Source organism: Microtus ochrogaster, chromosome 24 (assembly GCF_000317375.1).
Source record: "Microtus ochrogaster isolate Prairie Vole_2 chromosome 24, MicOch1.0, whole genome shotgun sequence".
Classification (NCBI taxonomy): Eukaryota; Metazoa; Chordata; class Mammalia; order Rodentia; family Cricetidae; genus Microtus; species Microtus ochrogaster.
Genome location: NC_022024.1, coordinates 8,902,867 through 8,919,003, shown reverse-complemented (window position 1 = coordinate 8,919,003; position 16,137 = coordinate 8,902,867). Strand labels below are relative to the sequence as shown.

The 16,137-nt window shown below is 42.0% G+C and overlaps 1 protein-coding gene across 15 annotated transcripts in view; it reads right to left on the bottom strand.

The window, feature by feature from the left end:
• The window catches only part of R3hdm2 (R3H domain containing 2), a 119,032-nt gene that overhangs the window by 28,184 nt on the left and 74,711 nt on the right, over nt 1-16,137 (bottom strand). For 5 of the 15 annotated variants that reach the window (XM_026784610.1, XM_026784609.1, XM_026784613.1 and 2 more), the window contains 8 exons: nt 14,060-14,186; nt 9,308-9,386; nt 8,424-8,483; nt 7,632-7,772; nt 7,045-7,153; nt 4,318-4,413; nt 1,529-1,560; nt 1,361-1,417 (listed from right to left, as the gene is read on the bottom strand). In XM_026784610.1, coding sequence (XP_026640411.1) covers nt 1,361-1,417; nt 1,529-1,560; nt 4,318-4,413; nt 7,045-7,153; nt 7,632-7,772; nt 8,424-8,483; nt 9,308-9,386; nt 14,060-14,186 — 701 coding nt within the window. The remainder of the gene's footprint in view (nt 1-1,360; nt 1,418-1,528; nt 1,561-4,317; nt 4,414-7,044; nt 7,154-7,631; nt 7,773-8,423; nt 8,484-9,307; nt 9,387-14,059; nt 14,187-16,137) is intronic. The other 10 variants (XM_005357995.3, XM_005358000.3, XM_005357998.3 and 7 more) reach the window with 6 other exon arrangements.

Here is a 16,137-nt window from a genome sequence, read left to right as displayed (position 1 = left end):
ATACCCAACTACTCTTTTCTTATAAGTAAAACTGAAAAAAAAAAAAAAAAAAAAAAGACTATTATAGGCACTCTGGGATGATTACGACCACAAAGTGTATACTATCAAGCAGAATTTTCATTTTTTTAAATTTGAGAACTCTACTTATCTTTGGTCCCATTAATAATGCAAAGCTCACTCTGCCTCTGGTTGTCAGATGGACCTCAGGGTGGTACTATCCAGAAATAAAAAAGATCAGAGGGGCTGGAGAGATGCTCAGTGGTTAAGAGCACTGGTTGCTCTCACAAAGGACCTGGGTTTGATTCCCAGGACTCAAATGGCGGTCTCACAACTGTCTGTGACTTTTTTCAGGGGAATCTGATGCCCTCTTCTGGCCTCTGTAGGCACTGCATGTACGTGGCACATAGACACACATGCATGCAAAATACCCATACACATAAAATAAATCTTTAAAAAAAAAAGTTCAAAAATATGGAAATTCTTTATCTCAAGGGTGGGAAATTTCATTGTCCCAATCTCTTTTTCCTCCTCTTCTTTTTAAGATTATTTTACTTATGTGTATGTGTGTGTCTTTGTGTGTGTGTAGGTGCACATGAATGAAAGTACCTGTGGAGACCAGAGGGCATCCGGTCCCTTGGAGACGTGAGTGCTGGGAAACGACTTCAGGTCTTCTGTTACACAGGCGACCACTGAGCATCTCAGTTTAACTAGCTTTAGAAATGTCAGTAAGGACAGCACAACTAAAGCCTTAGAAATGAGACATATTTTGGTTTCCTTTGATACTTAGGATTTATATATGGAGAAACCCTTTAGAAAGAGTACTGAGTTACAGAGTCAGATACCTATCTTTTCTGCGGTCATCTTCTGCTTATTATTGTCTCAAAGAGAAAACTACATAAAGAGACATTCACATATGTATTTGTTTATGTGTACATATTATCTTTCCGGAGATAAAACTATTCCCTAGTGTAGGTTCAGATAGCAGCTGTCCACATCTTCCCTAGAAGAGCAAAGGTGGTCAGCAGACACTTATTCTATTACCTTACAATAGGTGTATGTCAGAATCTTTTTAAAAATGTCCAATTCCAGCCAATCTGAGGGAGGATATGGTACCTACCTGTCTCAGACACAACTAGCTGTCCCTAACACCACCTCTCAGGACTCAATGAAACTGACAACAGTAAGGTCACTGAGAAGAAGCCTTTCCCCCAAGGGAAAAAGAAATCCAGTAAAGCAAAATCCACAAATTTAATTATTCTACAAGCAGCCATGCACGGAGCAAAACCACTCACTACACTGAAAAGATTACAGCAAAACAAGTTAAAATTAAAAAGGAGAGATATAGATCACACACAGGTACCTAAAAATCTGCCTTCTCTTGTGAGAGCTAGAAGAAAAGGCTTCTTTGCAGAGTCTGCTGGTTAACACCAAAACAAAACAAACAAAACAAAAACAGCATCATTATAGGATTCTCTGAACCCCACTGATAAAGCTGAGCGATAAGAGAGAACATGTGAATGGTACTAACCTGATATCACTTAGATATCCATTCTGGCCAGTCTAGGTGAGGGAGAAAATGGAAAATAACTCATAAGAAAATAATAAGGCATAACAGAAAAGGATGTCCATGATGCTATCAATACCCACAATCTTCAAACCAAAGCTCTCACCCCAACAGGGAGAGAGGGAGCAAGGCTAGGGTAACCGACCGCCTTACCCGAGCCTGACTCCTCACCTTTCCTGTGAAAACACTTGGCATTTTTAGCCTTTCCACAATGTTTAAAATGAGGGTTGATAAAGGGAGCATGGAGAGGAGGAAGGGGAAAGTTACAAACCTAATTATTTCTTTTTTTTTTAAACCTCTACATTAGTGAACTGACTATAATAATCAACATACTGTATTTTAAGAATGTTCAAAGGAAGGGAGACACAAGAAGGAAACTTCGTTTTTTTGGAAATTAATCTCAGTGGCTGTTGTCTTTCTGCCCTTTTGATTTGCCCAAAATAAAAGGCTCTCTGACTTGAGCCCCATTATGGGTGAGATACTGGGGCAGCAGATACTGTTTAGAGCCTAGAAAAAATGAGGACATTAGAAGTCTGAAGCCATCCCACCGGAATCACTTTTTCTGATAAAGCCACTGAGCTGAGTGAGGTGAGCACTGTGGTGGACTTCCAAACCTTCGAAGAAGGCACCAAGAGCATCCAGCGGTTGAGCGTGTGGGCTCTGCACAGAGCAGAGACTCCTCCATTGGGCAGCTTTCCCAAGACACAGATCAGGCTCTAGAGAAGGCTGCAGCAGCAGCATTTCCATCCGAACACCCTTCTTGGCACTTCCCGTTCTGGGCCTGCCTCCTTGTCCTCACTCTACCCTCAATCACTCCCTCTGCCCAGGAGGGTTCCTCTCCACATGGAATCTTTGGAGGATGGTGGGCTTTGGCCATTTCTCCTCCTCTAGATCTTCTGAGATTCGAGGCCTCTACTACAAGAGCTAGGAAGTACTGAAACGAAAGTGATAAACCCACGAGGATTTAACAAAGAATACATGTGTTAGCAGAGGCTTGAGCAACTAGAAATCAGGAGGGAAAAGGAGAGAAGAGCTAACTCTGCCTTCCTAATGGCTGTAGGTAGATGTGTTCCACTGTGGTTGATAAGTAGCCCCAATGCCCTAAAAAAGTTGTCTGTGCTTTCAAATCATAGGGTTTTGCAAAGGGCTTGACACAGTGAGGCAGCCATTTCCCATGTGTCAGTGAGGATGCAGATAGCTAGGCTGTCGTTGCTGGCACTTCTGAAGACCCCAGAGTAGAGCGAGCTAGCAAGAGGTAGCTCCTATTAGGTTATGAACACGGACTCTGGAGCCAGACTGTCTACCTAGCAATGTTTAAGAGGTTGTTACCAAACCTCTCTGTGTTTTATTTATAAAATAAGAAAAATATTTAAAATAATAGACCTACTGTAAAGATGTGAATTCACCTACATAAAATGCTAAGAATAGTGCCTAAAAGCTAATGCTTACTACGTAAGTATTTCTATTCACAGTTTAGGGTCATCCTGGTCATAACCATGACATCTCTCATTCCACCCACATGGTTTGCAGGTGATATATGAACTCTCTGAGTAGGGTTAATTTGGAGGGCAGCCTTTCCTACTCAGAATGGAAGTCTACATAATAGAAGGTAAGAAGTTGCTTCTTGAATTCTAGGCCAGAAAGCTTGTTGTGTGTCACTTTCTAGGAAGGATTCGTAAAAGTACTTGGCTCTCTCTAGATAATGGATCAAACACACGGGAGTTCAGGAGTTTAGTTGGAGACGATATTTTTCTGAGTGAGGTGATGATGAAAAGACACACACACGTTGTTTTGTGTGTGTTTGTGTGTGATATAAAAATGGGAGGGGTGTTTTGATGAGAGAAGAAGACAGAGGAGTGGGAGGGAACAGTGTTCATCCACATGATTTGACTTCCTTTGTTGCTACTCTGACAGTAAGATGTTTTCCTATCTGGATCCACATGTTCTGGAGATCTGTTTACCTGCTGCTCATCTAAACCCTTTCCTGAAACAAGCTATACATCTCTTAGACTAACAGGCAAAGGTAACCAGATACAGGGGTAACAAGTGCATCTGAAATGGCCCACGTTCTTAAAAACAAAGCTATCTAGACTCGGTGATGCTGCCCTTTGGACTATGGAACCCTTCGTTTTCTAGGAACAAGGTAAGAAATAACGGAAGAAGGAGACTCCCCATTCAAGCAGTACCAGAGGGAGCAAGAGTACCCTGTGCATGGGGATATGGGGTCTGTAGAGGATGATGCCAGAAGAGCACTTTACTAAAGCATCAACACAGCCTAGAAACAAGCTGGCTAAACAAGATGGGTGTCGAGCCTGTATGGATGCTGAGTCTTCTACTGAGAAACAAAGATGTGCAGAACAGACAATGGGAATCTACAAGGCAAGCTGGAGAAGGCCATGCTAGCCAAGACTTAGGTCCTTTCATCATCAGCTCTGCCGAAGGCATTTCTCTTTCTGGTCTAGTTATATTTACCAAATTCAGCCACTCCAAGTTTCGGTTCTCTTTGGATACCATACAGCAAAATGTATTCCAAAATACAAATAAAAACCTGTAGCTTCCCAATAAGCCACATTCAGGGTTAGAGGTCAAATCTGGGACTGACTGATGTTGGTTTAAAAAAAAAAAGAAAAAAAAAAAGAAAAAGGAAAAGAAATACAAAGAGCCAATAACATTTATGGTGGGTTCATCCCATTCACAGTTCCAAGGTTAGAGCTAAGAGCTAGGATCTGACAACTCTCAGAAGCTACACTTACCTCTCGGGCAAATATTCTCTCTCGGACCCTTTGATATTCCTCCTCTCTCTCTTCTATTGACTTGCTCCTCCTTCCATCCTGCAATGGAACTCTGATCTAGATCGATGAGCAGAATTAAGCTAGTTAAGTTCTCCTCGTACTGCAAGCTCACTGCACACCAGCAAGGAAGAGAAACCGGGAAAGTTTATAGTTGCCATCAAAAAAATGGAAAATAAAGAAATGAAATTTCCAGTCCTGAACAGGTTTCACTGGGTACATCTGACCATGCAGTTTGGGAGATCAGCTTTTCTGGATGGTAGAGGACTTGCCACACCCCGCCCACCCCACATACCAAGAACAACAACTATTTATAAGGGTTGGGTTGCTTCCCTGGAGTAATCAAGTACTGTTCAGTCAGTAAAGATGAAGACAACAGCCCTGGGAAAAAAAACAACCGTTCTTTAGAGGGCAAGTAAGGGAAAGAAGGAAGCTGAAGAGGGCAAAGAAATAAGTGTTTACCAAAGCTGAATGTAGAGGAGGTTCACAGAACTAACACTCAATAGGACCCCGTCTTTTGTCCCTAATGCCATGTCCTAGCAACCCAAGTCAAACATGACTTAGCAAAGAGGGTCTTAGACATTAAATATCAGGGGTGGAGCTAATCTAAAAGACTACATATTTTTGTCACCTTAATTATAGCTATTGAAGGGAGTTGAAGAGACAGAAATTACAGAAACAAAAGAACAAAGAGAACAGAGCAACACAGGAGAAGGAGAACAAAACGGAAAGAAACGAGCAGAGAAAGAGATTAATGAGTACAGTGAAAAGAGAGGAGGAGTCAGACAGGGTACGGAAGGAAATGGAGCACACAGACTTCATGTTCTCTGACAGACAGTGAGGTGAGCAACAGGAATGTCTCATGGGCAGATGACTACTTCCAGCTAGCCATCACCTTGCTTCCCAGCACTGCTTCTCCTCTTCAACTGCTACTGTGAACACTGGGGGGCGGGGGGATGTATGGAGAACCCTTCGCTACAGTGACTGCAAAAGCAAGGCGTTCTGAGAGGGAACTCACAGAGCCACTGTCAGCACACTGCAGATAGCTCTGACCTGCAGTCAGATCTAAGACCCACTGCTCCAGGCTGATACTGTCATTCCCAGTTTCCAAAGGCAATCCAAGACTTCCGAAGTCTTGCCTCTGATTAGATACAGTCCTCATCACTCTTTAGACCTACAGCCCACTAACCATCTTTCATCAGCTCAATTACAGGAAGACAGAGACCCTCAACAGTGCTGAGCCTCTAGCACTGATAAGCCAGTGGTGGAGTAGAAAACATAATGGGGCGTCAAGGTAAACCCCAGCTCTGCTGACTCCCAGTAAAGTGACTTCAGGCAAGGAACTTAGAATCTCAGACTCAGTATTTTTATGTGTAAAGTGGGGTTAATAACCCCACTTACACTGGGTTGTGGAAAGGATCAAAAGAGATAACATATATATGTTTAAAGCAAAGCCCAGCTCAGGGGAAAATAGCAATATTACGTTTTTACTAATACCACAATCAGAAAGCACACAGAATCTACTCTACTACAGACAAAGCTTGAAGCTGTGAAATGAAAAGTTCACAACAGAACAGATCACCTTCCATTCCAATGTGCCTCTAGGCCTGAACACTTCCTGATCCAGGGAAAGGGTTTGGGAAAATGTAGAGAAGGGCATCAGGATGGAAAGGCTCTTTCTTGTTTTACAAAAATTTGTCTTTTTGTAGTTTTCTTTGCTTTCAATCAGACCCAGCATGTTTGTCCCCATTAGATAATGACACCTTTATTAAAAGGCCTCCCTTTCATAGTCAAGCAAGCAAGAAAGGTACTGGTTTCAAGACCATGTAATATTTCAAGAAAATGAATTTTGACTCTAGAAGTAAGACATTGTTATAGAGTTGCTAACCCTTAGAGCATATTGGCTCTACCCAACCATACTCTTCAAATCAATTCCCCTTTGGAGTCCAAGCAGATGCAGGATAACTCTGAACTTCCCATTTAGCTAGGAAAACTAATCCTTGATCATTTGCTATCTCCGGGGGTAGAGGTCAGAGCAGCAGCCAGACCTCCCACAAATGAAGGGATAGGACAGTTTGTTAATTTCTTAGTTCCACAGGAGTGTACCACAAAGGGACCTGAGTTCCCAGCACGGAAAGTCAAGTTAACTCACCTTGGTACGAGGTGGGAAAAAGATTAAGGAGTTTGCCAAAGGAATCAGATATACCTTTATAACTGATTAAATTAGATCATAACTTTGCCAGTTCAAGGCTAGTCCTCAGCTAGAATAAGAATGAAAATGGGATAAAGTAGCTTTTGGTAGCTCTCTATGTAAAGTCTAGGGGTCAAGTGGAGGTGCTGGGGGTCGGGGGAGACGACACTGAAATCAGCTAGATCAAGGCTGACATGGAGAGGGGCCTTATTTTGTACAAAATGAAATGTAGTTAGAAGTTAGTGGCAGACCTAAAGAATTGTAGGCCAAATGAGATCACTCAGCAAACCTAAGCACCATGTCTCTCTGGGGCTACAAGGGTGGCGTGCGCTCAACAACTGTAGTCAGATCTTCAGGGGAGAGCCAAAACCAACTCCAGATAACAGCTCTACATATGTTTCCATTCTAAGACATTCTCAATTTTCTCCACTCCCCCACCCTCCTCCCTTCCCAGTTTCTCTTACTGCAGTCTCTTTAGGCCCACCCTTTCCATTCTTCACCTGGTTATCATCTCGGTCCACACTGGCGTCATCTCTCTTGAGAATGAACCTCTGTTGAAATTCTGTGTTCTTCTCGTCTTTTATGTGTTCTGAGAACCTCTGTTCAGGGCTGAAGTGGGGAAGAAAGGAGAAAAAGACCTTTACATTAGGAGGAGAGCCCCTAGGCACAGCTCTCTAAATTCCATATCCTCTACTCAGAGGATTTTTGGTGTCAGGAATCCAAAAAGTCACATGAAGGTTTAAAAGAATCTTTGTGTGTAATCTCTTCTCTCCCCCATCACCTTTTTCAGAGACAGCATCTCCTGTAATCTGCTCCTGGAGTGCTGATCTGTCTGCCCCCCACCTTTCCTGAGTACCAGGATGGCAGGTGGGCACCACTACATGATGCCCACTCTCTGTGTATAACAACGCTTCATTCACAGCTGTGTCTGTCCTGTCTAATCAGAACCTGTCTTTAAGACCTCACAGAAAGCAGGAATCAATGAAACACCCTTCCCTCCCTGGAGGAGACACCTGGGTTCTATCTTCCACTTCTATCATAGCAGCTGTCCCATGGAAATCTTCCCAGTCCACAGTTTCTCCCTTACATTCTCATGTTGCTGGTTTTGTTGATGATGACAGCTTTCCCAGTTTGATCAACATTATGGTCCATCCCAAAATAGGCAGCCACCCGGTGTAATAGCATCCGGTGATAGGAGGTCATCTGAGGGAACTTCTTGAACTGGTTACTGAAGGGGTACCGGGGATAAAAAATAAAAGATAACAGGAGAAGGCAACTAATTTTCCTCAACAGTGTCTAGAGTAGATTTTTTTTTCCCGAGACAGGGTTTCTCTGTTTAACAGTCCTAGCTGCCCTGGAACTCACTTTGTAGACCAGGCTAGCCTCAAACTCACAGAGATCTGCCTGCCTCTGCCTCCCAAGTGCTGGGATTAAAGTCGTGTGCCACCACTGCCTGGCCTTTTTTTGTTTTGTTTTGTTTTGTTTGGAGTACAGAATTTTTTAAAGGAGAACCAGACATACAAAAAACAGATATTTAGTTTGTGAGAACAAAAAGTCTCTCTCAGTATTATTCTGCCCCAGTCTCTAGTAATCCTACCCCTTCCCACCCTGGGCTGACCCCTCCTATGGCCTGACTGCCACCACCTGATGCTGTTAGTCAAAGGGAATGGGAGAAGTGGAGTGAGAGCTGTGACCATTCCTAGCTGCTAAAAACAACAGGAATGTTTTTTGACTCAAATTTATATAAATGATAAAAACCTCACCTGCTTTTATACACATGCTGTTTAACCCATTCAGACTGCTTCTACTAAAGCAGTACATAGCTTCTTTTCCAATGTCCCCTCCCACCTATAATGTATATTCCATAAAGGCGACTTACTTGTTGTCACTGATAAACTCCAGAATCTCCTGTTCTAATTTTAGCAGCATCATTCTGTCCCTGTTTAAACAAGATTAAAACAAACAAACAACAAACAAAGAGCTCTCCCATAGATATTTAAAGGAGGGACTGAAAATCAACTTGTTCATCACAAAAACCGAGGGGTCTATCCAAACTCTAACAATGGCCATAGCACGGAGGCTGAAGAGCCTCCCTCAACTGCCCAATGTTCTGTAGAGAACACAGCTCAAATACACACTTTCTAGGTCTTTCCTATCCAAGTACTCTGTCACTCACATCAGTAATCTAATTATTAGCAGCATACTCATATAAACACATAATTTGTGCTCGCAAATATAGGCATTATTCTATACCCCACCCAGTTATTTAGGGTTTAAAACAGTTATGGTTTTGTTTATGTACAAATCAACTAGCTCACTCCTTTGGGATTTTTTTTCTTTTTTTGTTTTTTCGAGACAGGGTTTCTCTGTGGTTTTGGAGCCTGTCCTGGAACTAGCTCTGTAGACCAGGCTGGTCTCGAACTCACAGAGATCTGCCTGCCTCTGCCTCCCAAGTGCTGGGATTAAAGGCGTGCGCCACCACTGCCCGGCTTCCTTTGGGATTTTTAACTAGTAAACACTCAAGTCTTCAAATTTCTTAGTCATTGTACTCTTCTTAAAATTTTTTTCAACTCTTCAAAACACAGAAATCTCAATGTGAGTATTCTGAATCCTTCAAAATATAAAACTATATTTTAGAAGAATTAAGAAAAGATGAACATTCTATATTCTAGTAATAGAGAAGTGCTGAAAAGCTGCTTGACTTGAAAGGGCTCTGCAATTCCTACCCTATCCCTTTCCCCCTCACATCAATCATGTTATTACCTTGGGTTCTTTTTCAGTGTATTCACAAGAAATTCATGTAGATCTATTCCAGTGGAGTCCGTATATTCTTGGCTGGAGTCTAGAGTCACCACAACAAGAGAAATGTAAAAGAAATGAAACTGCTTGCATGGTATCTAATTTCAAATAAAAGCCAATGTCTAAACAGAAATTCCAAGAACAGGAAACCAAAATCAAACTTCAAGCTCACAGCATTAAATCTTGAATAATGTTTACTACTAGCTCTGTGACAGTTCCTATCATGTTTTGGGCTGTGATAAAGCACTTATCTAGAATGTGTAGGGTCCTAGGTTCAATTCCAAGTATTGCAAAAAAGGGGAGAAATCATGGGCTAGGGAAACAGCTCAGTGGATATACTGCAGATCCCAACACCCACATAAGAGCGGCGCTGGGACAGACAATGAAGATAGGTGAGCCTGTGGAACTCACTGGCTAGCCAATTTGCCTAAATCAGTTCTAGGTTCAGTGTAGAGACTGTTTCAAACTATAAGGTGGAGCGACTAGTTATGGCTCAGTGGTAAAGGCGCTTACTGCCATAGCTGGTAATCTGGACTTGATTGCCAGAAGGTAAACAGTGGAAAGAGAGAACTAACTCCTGAAAGGTGTCCCTGACTTCTACACATACATCACACACACAATTAATAAACACAGAAATGTGTAAAAAAAAGTAAAATAAGGTAGAGGGCAATAGAAGAAAACACCTGAGTTCAACCACTGGCTTCTACATATGCGAACATGTACACATAAATATACCCCCCCCAAAAAAAAGCTCCTATTACAACAAAATGAAGAATGGAAAAATTTGGGTTAGAGTATTACATCAATATTACATTAACATTAATAAATATTTGTCAAATGTCCTGACCAAAATAAAATAGGTTTTATTCTACCTACTACAAACAAATTACAGGTAAGAGCAGTCATAGTTGAATTTTCCAAACTCTCAGGGACTTTGTCCAATATAGGTGATTTTTTAAGCCCAAGGTTGCTTGATTTACTTGTTAAATATAATTCTTCAAAACCTTGAACAGTGTGTGCCCGCAAGTAGACACACCACGGCACAGGGATCAGAGCGCAACTCTAGCGCCTTCTCCTTTACACTCTAGGTGGATTCCAGGGCTGACCTGGTGTGAGAGAATTGTCTGTATTCTGTCAATCATGTTATAAATAAACGGTGATTGGCCAGGCAGGAAATATAGGCAGGAAAACCAGACAGGAAGTAGAAATGATGTAATGAGAACAGGAGAATTTCGGGAAGGAGGAAGTTGATTCCTCCCACTCCTGCCCAGACCACCGAAGCAGCAGGATATGATCTGTCCCACTAAAAAAGGTACAGAGCCACATGGCTAACATAGATCAGAAAAATGGGTTAATCAAGATGTGAGAGTTAGCCAGTGTGAGGCTACAGCTAATGGGCCAATCAGCTTATAATTTACGGAGACCTGTGTGATTTTCTTTGGGGCTAAACAGCTGGGGGTACCTGGTGGGAGGACAAAAACCCCAACAACAAACAAGCAAACAGGACCCCTCATGCTACACTGACCTGCACTGTAAACACTGTTACCCACATAGCCATTTGCTGCATCACAAATGTGATAGTTTTTATAGACTCTGTCTTTTTGCTACCACCCCAAAGTTTAAAGCCAGAGTCTAATAATAAGTAGAAGTTTATCTATATTATAAAACATTTATCAGGGCTGGAGGTGTAGTTGGTAAAGGGCTCATTTTAACACATATAAAGCCCTGGATTTGATCCTGAGCACAACTTAACATAGAGTATGGTAATCCCAGTACTCAGGAGATGAAGACAGAAGGATTAGATGTTCAGGCCAGCCCAAATTACATGAGACCCTGCATCTAAACAAACAAAACACTGCAGCCACCCCCAAACCAACATGTAAAGGTTATCTGGAAGACCGCTATCATGATTATCCGTACCGTCATCTATCTCAGAGCATAACCAAAACCACAACTGACAATGCTGCCTTATCCTGGGTAGTGTCAATGCTAGCAGAGTATATCTCTGTTCTGTGTAAGAACTGAGGCAAGTTCATTAAAGGAGCATAGAGGTTAATTAACCTAGTTAATTGCTCCCTCAAGCAACCAAGTTAGCAGGAACTGCTGGGCCAGTAAAACTAGTCGGTGCCAAGGTGTCACGATGAAAAGAAAAAATTGTGGATTTGTAATCGTAGATGCTCAGGAGGCTGAGGCAGGAAAACCCAAGGCCTGCCTCTACTACACACCAAGTTCAAAGGAAACTTGGTGAGATTCTGTCTCAAAATAAAAAGTAAAAGATAACTGGAGTTTAGTACAGTGGTGGAGTGCTTGCCCAGCACGCAGAGCCATGAATTCTGTCTCTAGCACCACATTACAGCCAGGCATAGTGGCACATACCATAATCCCAGGATCCAGGAAGTAAAGGCAGAGAGATCATAAATTAAAGGTCATCTTCATCCACAGAGCAAGTTATAGGCCAGGCTAAGCTACATGAGACCCTGGCTCAAATTTAAGAGAGAAGGAACTGGAGAGACAGCTCAACAGTTAAGAGCACTGCATGCCCATCCAGATGACCTGGGTTTAATTTCCAGTGCTACATGGTGGCTCATTACTCTCTGTATCTAACCCTAAAGAACTGGAACCCTCTTCTAGCCTACTTGGGTACCAAGTGTGCACATGGTGCACAGATATACACTCAGAGAAAACATCCATGCACACAAAATAAATGTAATTTTTGAATAAAAAAACTGAAGATGTCAGGAATCTTTAACTCAGCACTGGGAGGCAGAGGCAGGCCGATCTCTATGAGTTCAAGACCAGCCTGGTCTACACAGTGAATCCAATGCCAGTGGCCGAGTAGGGGGAGTGGTAGGTGGCAACTGACTTCAGGGTGTCAGCCCACCAAGTGGTGAATCCCTGATAGGCAGGGCCCTGAGACCACAGACTCCAGAATGTCTTTTGCTTCTACTGTGCCTTTACATGTTTGCCGTCTTTCTCTGGTATCTGCATGGTGTGAATGGGTGTGGGGGGATACCCACTGCCTACAGTGTAGTGTATTTCTCATGGAAACATCCTGATCTACTGGGCATTTTTACCTGTGGGTTATTATGAAGACGGTTCCTTCTTAAACTGTACTGTTTAATTGATAATAATAATGTTAGTTTAAATAGTTTTGATGATAAAAAATAAAACAAGGAAGTGCCACACAGCTAGAACACACGAGTTTCTGTTGAGGAGCTGTATAGTCTGTGGCTTAGGTTAATGATTAAGAAAAACAGCTAAGCCTGGGGGTGCGGGTGTTGGTAGACGTCTTTAATCTCAGATCTTGGGAGGCAGAAACAAGAGGATCTCTATGAGTTTGAGGTCAGCCTGGTCTACAGAGCAAGTTCCAGGATAGGCTCCAAAGTTACAGAAAAACTCTGTCTCGAAAAACCAAAAAAGAAAAGAAAAACAATTAAGTCTTGGTAGCCCAGCTAGCTTAAATTCTTTTAACCTTAATGTTGGGAGATGTGTTCACAGTTTTTGGAGTGCATTGATAGCTGAAACAAAGCCTTGAAAATATTAGACTAAGGGCTGGAGAGATGGCTCAGAGGATAAGAGCGCTGGCTGCTCTTCCAGAGGTCCTGAGTTCAATTCCCAGCAACCACATGGTGGCTCACAACCATTTGTAATAAGATATGGTGCCCTCTTCTGGCCTGCAGGCATACATGCAGGCAGAATATTGTATATATAATAAATTAATCTTTAAGAAAAGAAGCTGGATTTCAAAAAGAAAAGAAAAGGAAATATTAGACTAAAATGTTTTTGTCAAATAGTTTTGAGGTTAAAAAAAAAAAACCCAAGAAGACAATCTAAGTTTTAGAGAGGCACATAGTTGAGTGAGGAACTCGTTAAAGTCAGGGAACAAGAAAAAAGCAGCCCAATTATTACTAGCTGATGTACTTTTCTTGCAAAGATTTGTTGATGACCATAGGCGATGATTAATTCCTTATCCCCATTTCCGCTCTTAATCTCCTACTGATGAGTGGGTATGTACCCTAAAGGTTTAAAATAGAGCTGACTAATTTTTTTTCATATATAAAAGTTTAGATTTGTGATTCCTTTAGGATTCCTTATAAGATAAGTAATAAAGTAATTGGCCCTTTCTATGTAACTGCAAAACACAGTCTGCCAGTAAAAGACCTGACTGAGAAGACTATCTTGTCTGCCTACAAGGTTAATCTATAACAAGCTGCTTGGGTATGAAGGTGCAGGGGTTCTTGTGATAATTTCTTTTTCACCTGTACTAGGTAAAATGTTTAATTATATTAAGGGATATGGAAAACATGCAGTTTTAAACTTGTATTTGTTGTAATCATTCACTTGAAAAATAGAAGGTAATACATTGTAATTCCTATATTGCTTGAAAAAGTTAGGTATGTACGCTACAGAAAAAAGTATACAGTAGAAAGAATATAGAAGAATAGAGAATAAAGAAGGAAACCATTAAGAGAGTGTGAATGTCTTTTTCCCTTAACCCTTCTCAGATAAAAAAAAATCCTAGTACATGCAGGTGTTGTGGATTTCCCTTTGAGCCCTGTGCTGCTGGAGGCTAGCCCCTGGGCAGCAATAAGGAAGAACTATAGTCTCCCAAAACAAAAACAAAATAAAATACCTTTCCCCTGAAAAACTGAGATGTAGAGAGACAGAGCACACTGTGGCTCAGGTGCTAAGCTGGGTGAGAGGTACAGTCCTCACCTCTGGACAGCATCTTCCTTGGGACCTTTTCTTTGCTTTTGTCCTTGTCTTCCTTTTCAGAGACATCTTTTGTGGACTTTTCTTCCTCCTTGTCAGATGGACAGCTGATGTGCAAATGAATAATGTCCTTAAATAAAAGAAAGTGACACATAATCAAAGAAGGGAAAAGATGTAAACCCTTTGCTGGGTGTGCTAAAAATGGTTCAGCTTAATTAAGAGCACTTGTTGGTCTGGCAAGAACCTGGGTTCATTCCCAGCACACATATGGTGGCTCACAACTATCTACAACTCCAGATCTGATGTCCTCTTTTGACCTCTGTGGACATGATGCACAGACATATATTCAGGCAAAACATTCACACACATAAAATAAGTTTGGTTTTTTATTTTGCTTTGTTTTTTTGTTTTTAGAGACAGGGTTTCTCTGTGTAGCTATAGCTGTCCTGGAACTTGCTCTGTAGACCAGGGGCCTCAAACTCACAGAGATGCAAGTGCCTCTGCTCCTGAGTGCTGGGATTAAGATTAAAGGTGTGAGCCACCACCGCCCAGCTAATAAATATTTTTTTAAAAAAACTCTTTTTTAAATCCCTCAAAATAACAATAGAAGCAAATCTCAGGACGGCAGCTTTATCTTTCCTTTCCTTCCTTTTTTTTTTTAAAACCTTTATGTGTGTATGTGCACACAAAGGAGTGTTTGTGTTTCAGTATGGGCATGTGTGTGCCACAATATACTTGTGTAGGTCTCTTGTGGAATAATCTTTTTGTTTTTTTTCTTTTTTCTGCTTTTGGATTTTTCGAGACAGGGTTTCTCTGTAGCTTTTTGGTTCCTGTCCTGGAACTAGCTCTTGTAGACCAGGCTGGCCTCGAACTCACAGAGATCCGCCTGCCTCTGCCTCCCGAGTGCTGGGATTAAAGGCGTGCGCCACCACCGCCCGGCAGAATAATCTTTTTGTTGCTTTTGGATTTTTCGAGACAGGGTTTCTCTGTAGCTTTTTGGTTCCTGTCCTGGAACTAGCTCTTGTAGACCAGGCTGGCCTCGAACTCACAGAGATCCACCTGCCTCTGCCTCCTGAGTGCTGGGATTAAAGGCGTGCGCCACCACCGCCCGGCAGAATAATCTTTTTGTCCACTGTGAAGATGTGTTACTGTTATTGGTTTAGTAAAAGGGTAAATGGCCAACAGCTAGGCAGCATATCCAGGTATAGAGGACACTGGGAAGAAGGATGGAGATGCCAGGAGTCACCACTCAGATGCAGAGATGAGTTCAAAAGCCATGAGTTAGGTCACAGCATATAAATTAATAGAAACAGGTTACTTTAAGTTTTAAGAGCTAGTCAGAAACAAGTCTAAACTATTGGTCAAGTTTTCATAATTAATATGTCACTGTGTCATATTTTATAAGCTGGTGACCTAAAATAAAAGTCTTATTTCTAGAGGTCAGAGACCCTTGCTTGAGACATGCTTTCTTGTGCGTAGTGATGTGTCCATGCTAACTATCTAGTGTTTAGCTTCCGGCAATTTTTCAGTCATTGCCTCTTATCTCACCATAGGAAAATTCATACTGGGCATATGAAGTCCTTGCATGCCAAGGCTTTAGCCACTATGGTGGTTTGAATAAAAATGAACACCATAGGCTTATATATTTGAATGTTTAGTGGCCAGGGAGAAGCACTATTTGAAGATTAGGAGGTGTGGCCTTGTTGAAAGAAGTATCTGGGAGTGGGCACTGAGGTTTCAAAAGCCCACGACAGGCCCAGTGGCTCTCTCTTCTTGCTGCCTTTGGATTTGGATGTAGAACTCTCAGCTATGCCATGCTCCCTGCCATGATGACAAGGAATTAAACCTCTGAAACTGTACGCAAGCTGCAATTAAATGCTTTCCTTAGCTGTGGTCATGGTCTCTTCACAGCAGTAGAGAGCCTGAAAGACCCACTGAGTCATCTTCCCAGCCCAAACTTAATCTTTTTCTTTTTTTATTGATATTTATTGAGCTCTACATTTTTCTCTGCTCCCCTCCCTGCCTCTCGACCCCCCCTCTTTAACCCTCCCCCAAGGTCCCCATGCTCCCAATTTACTCAG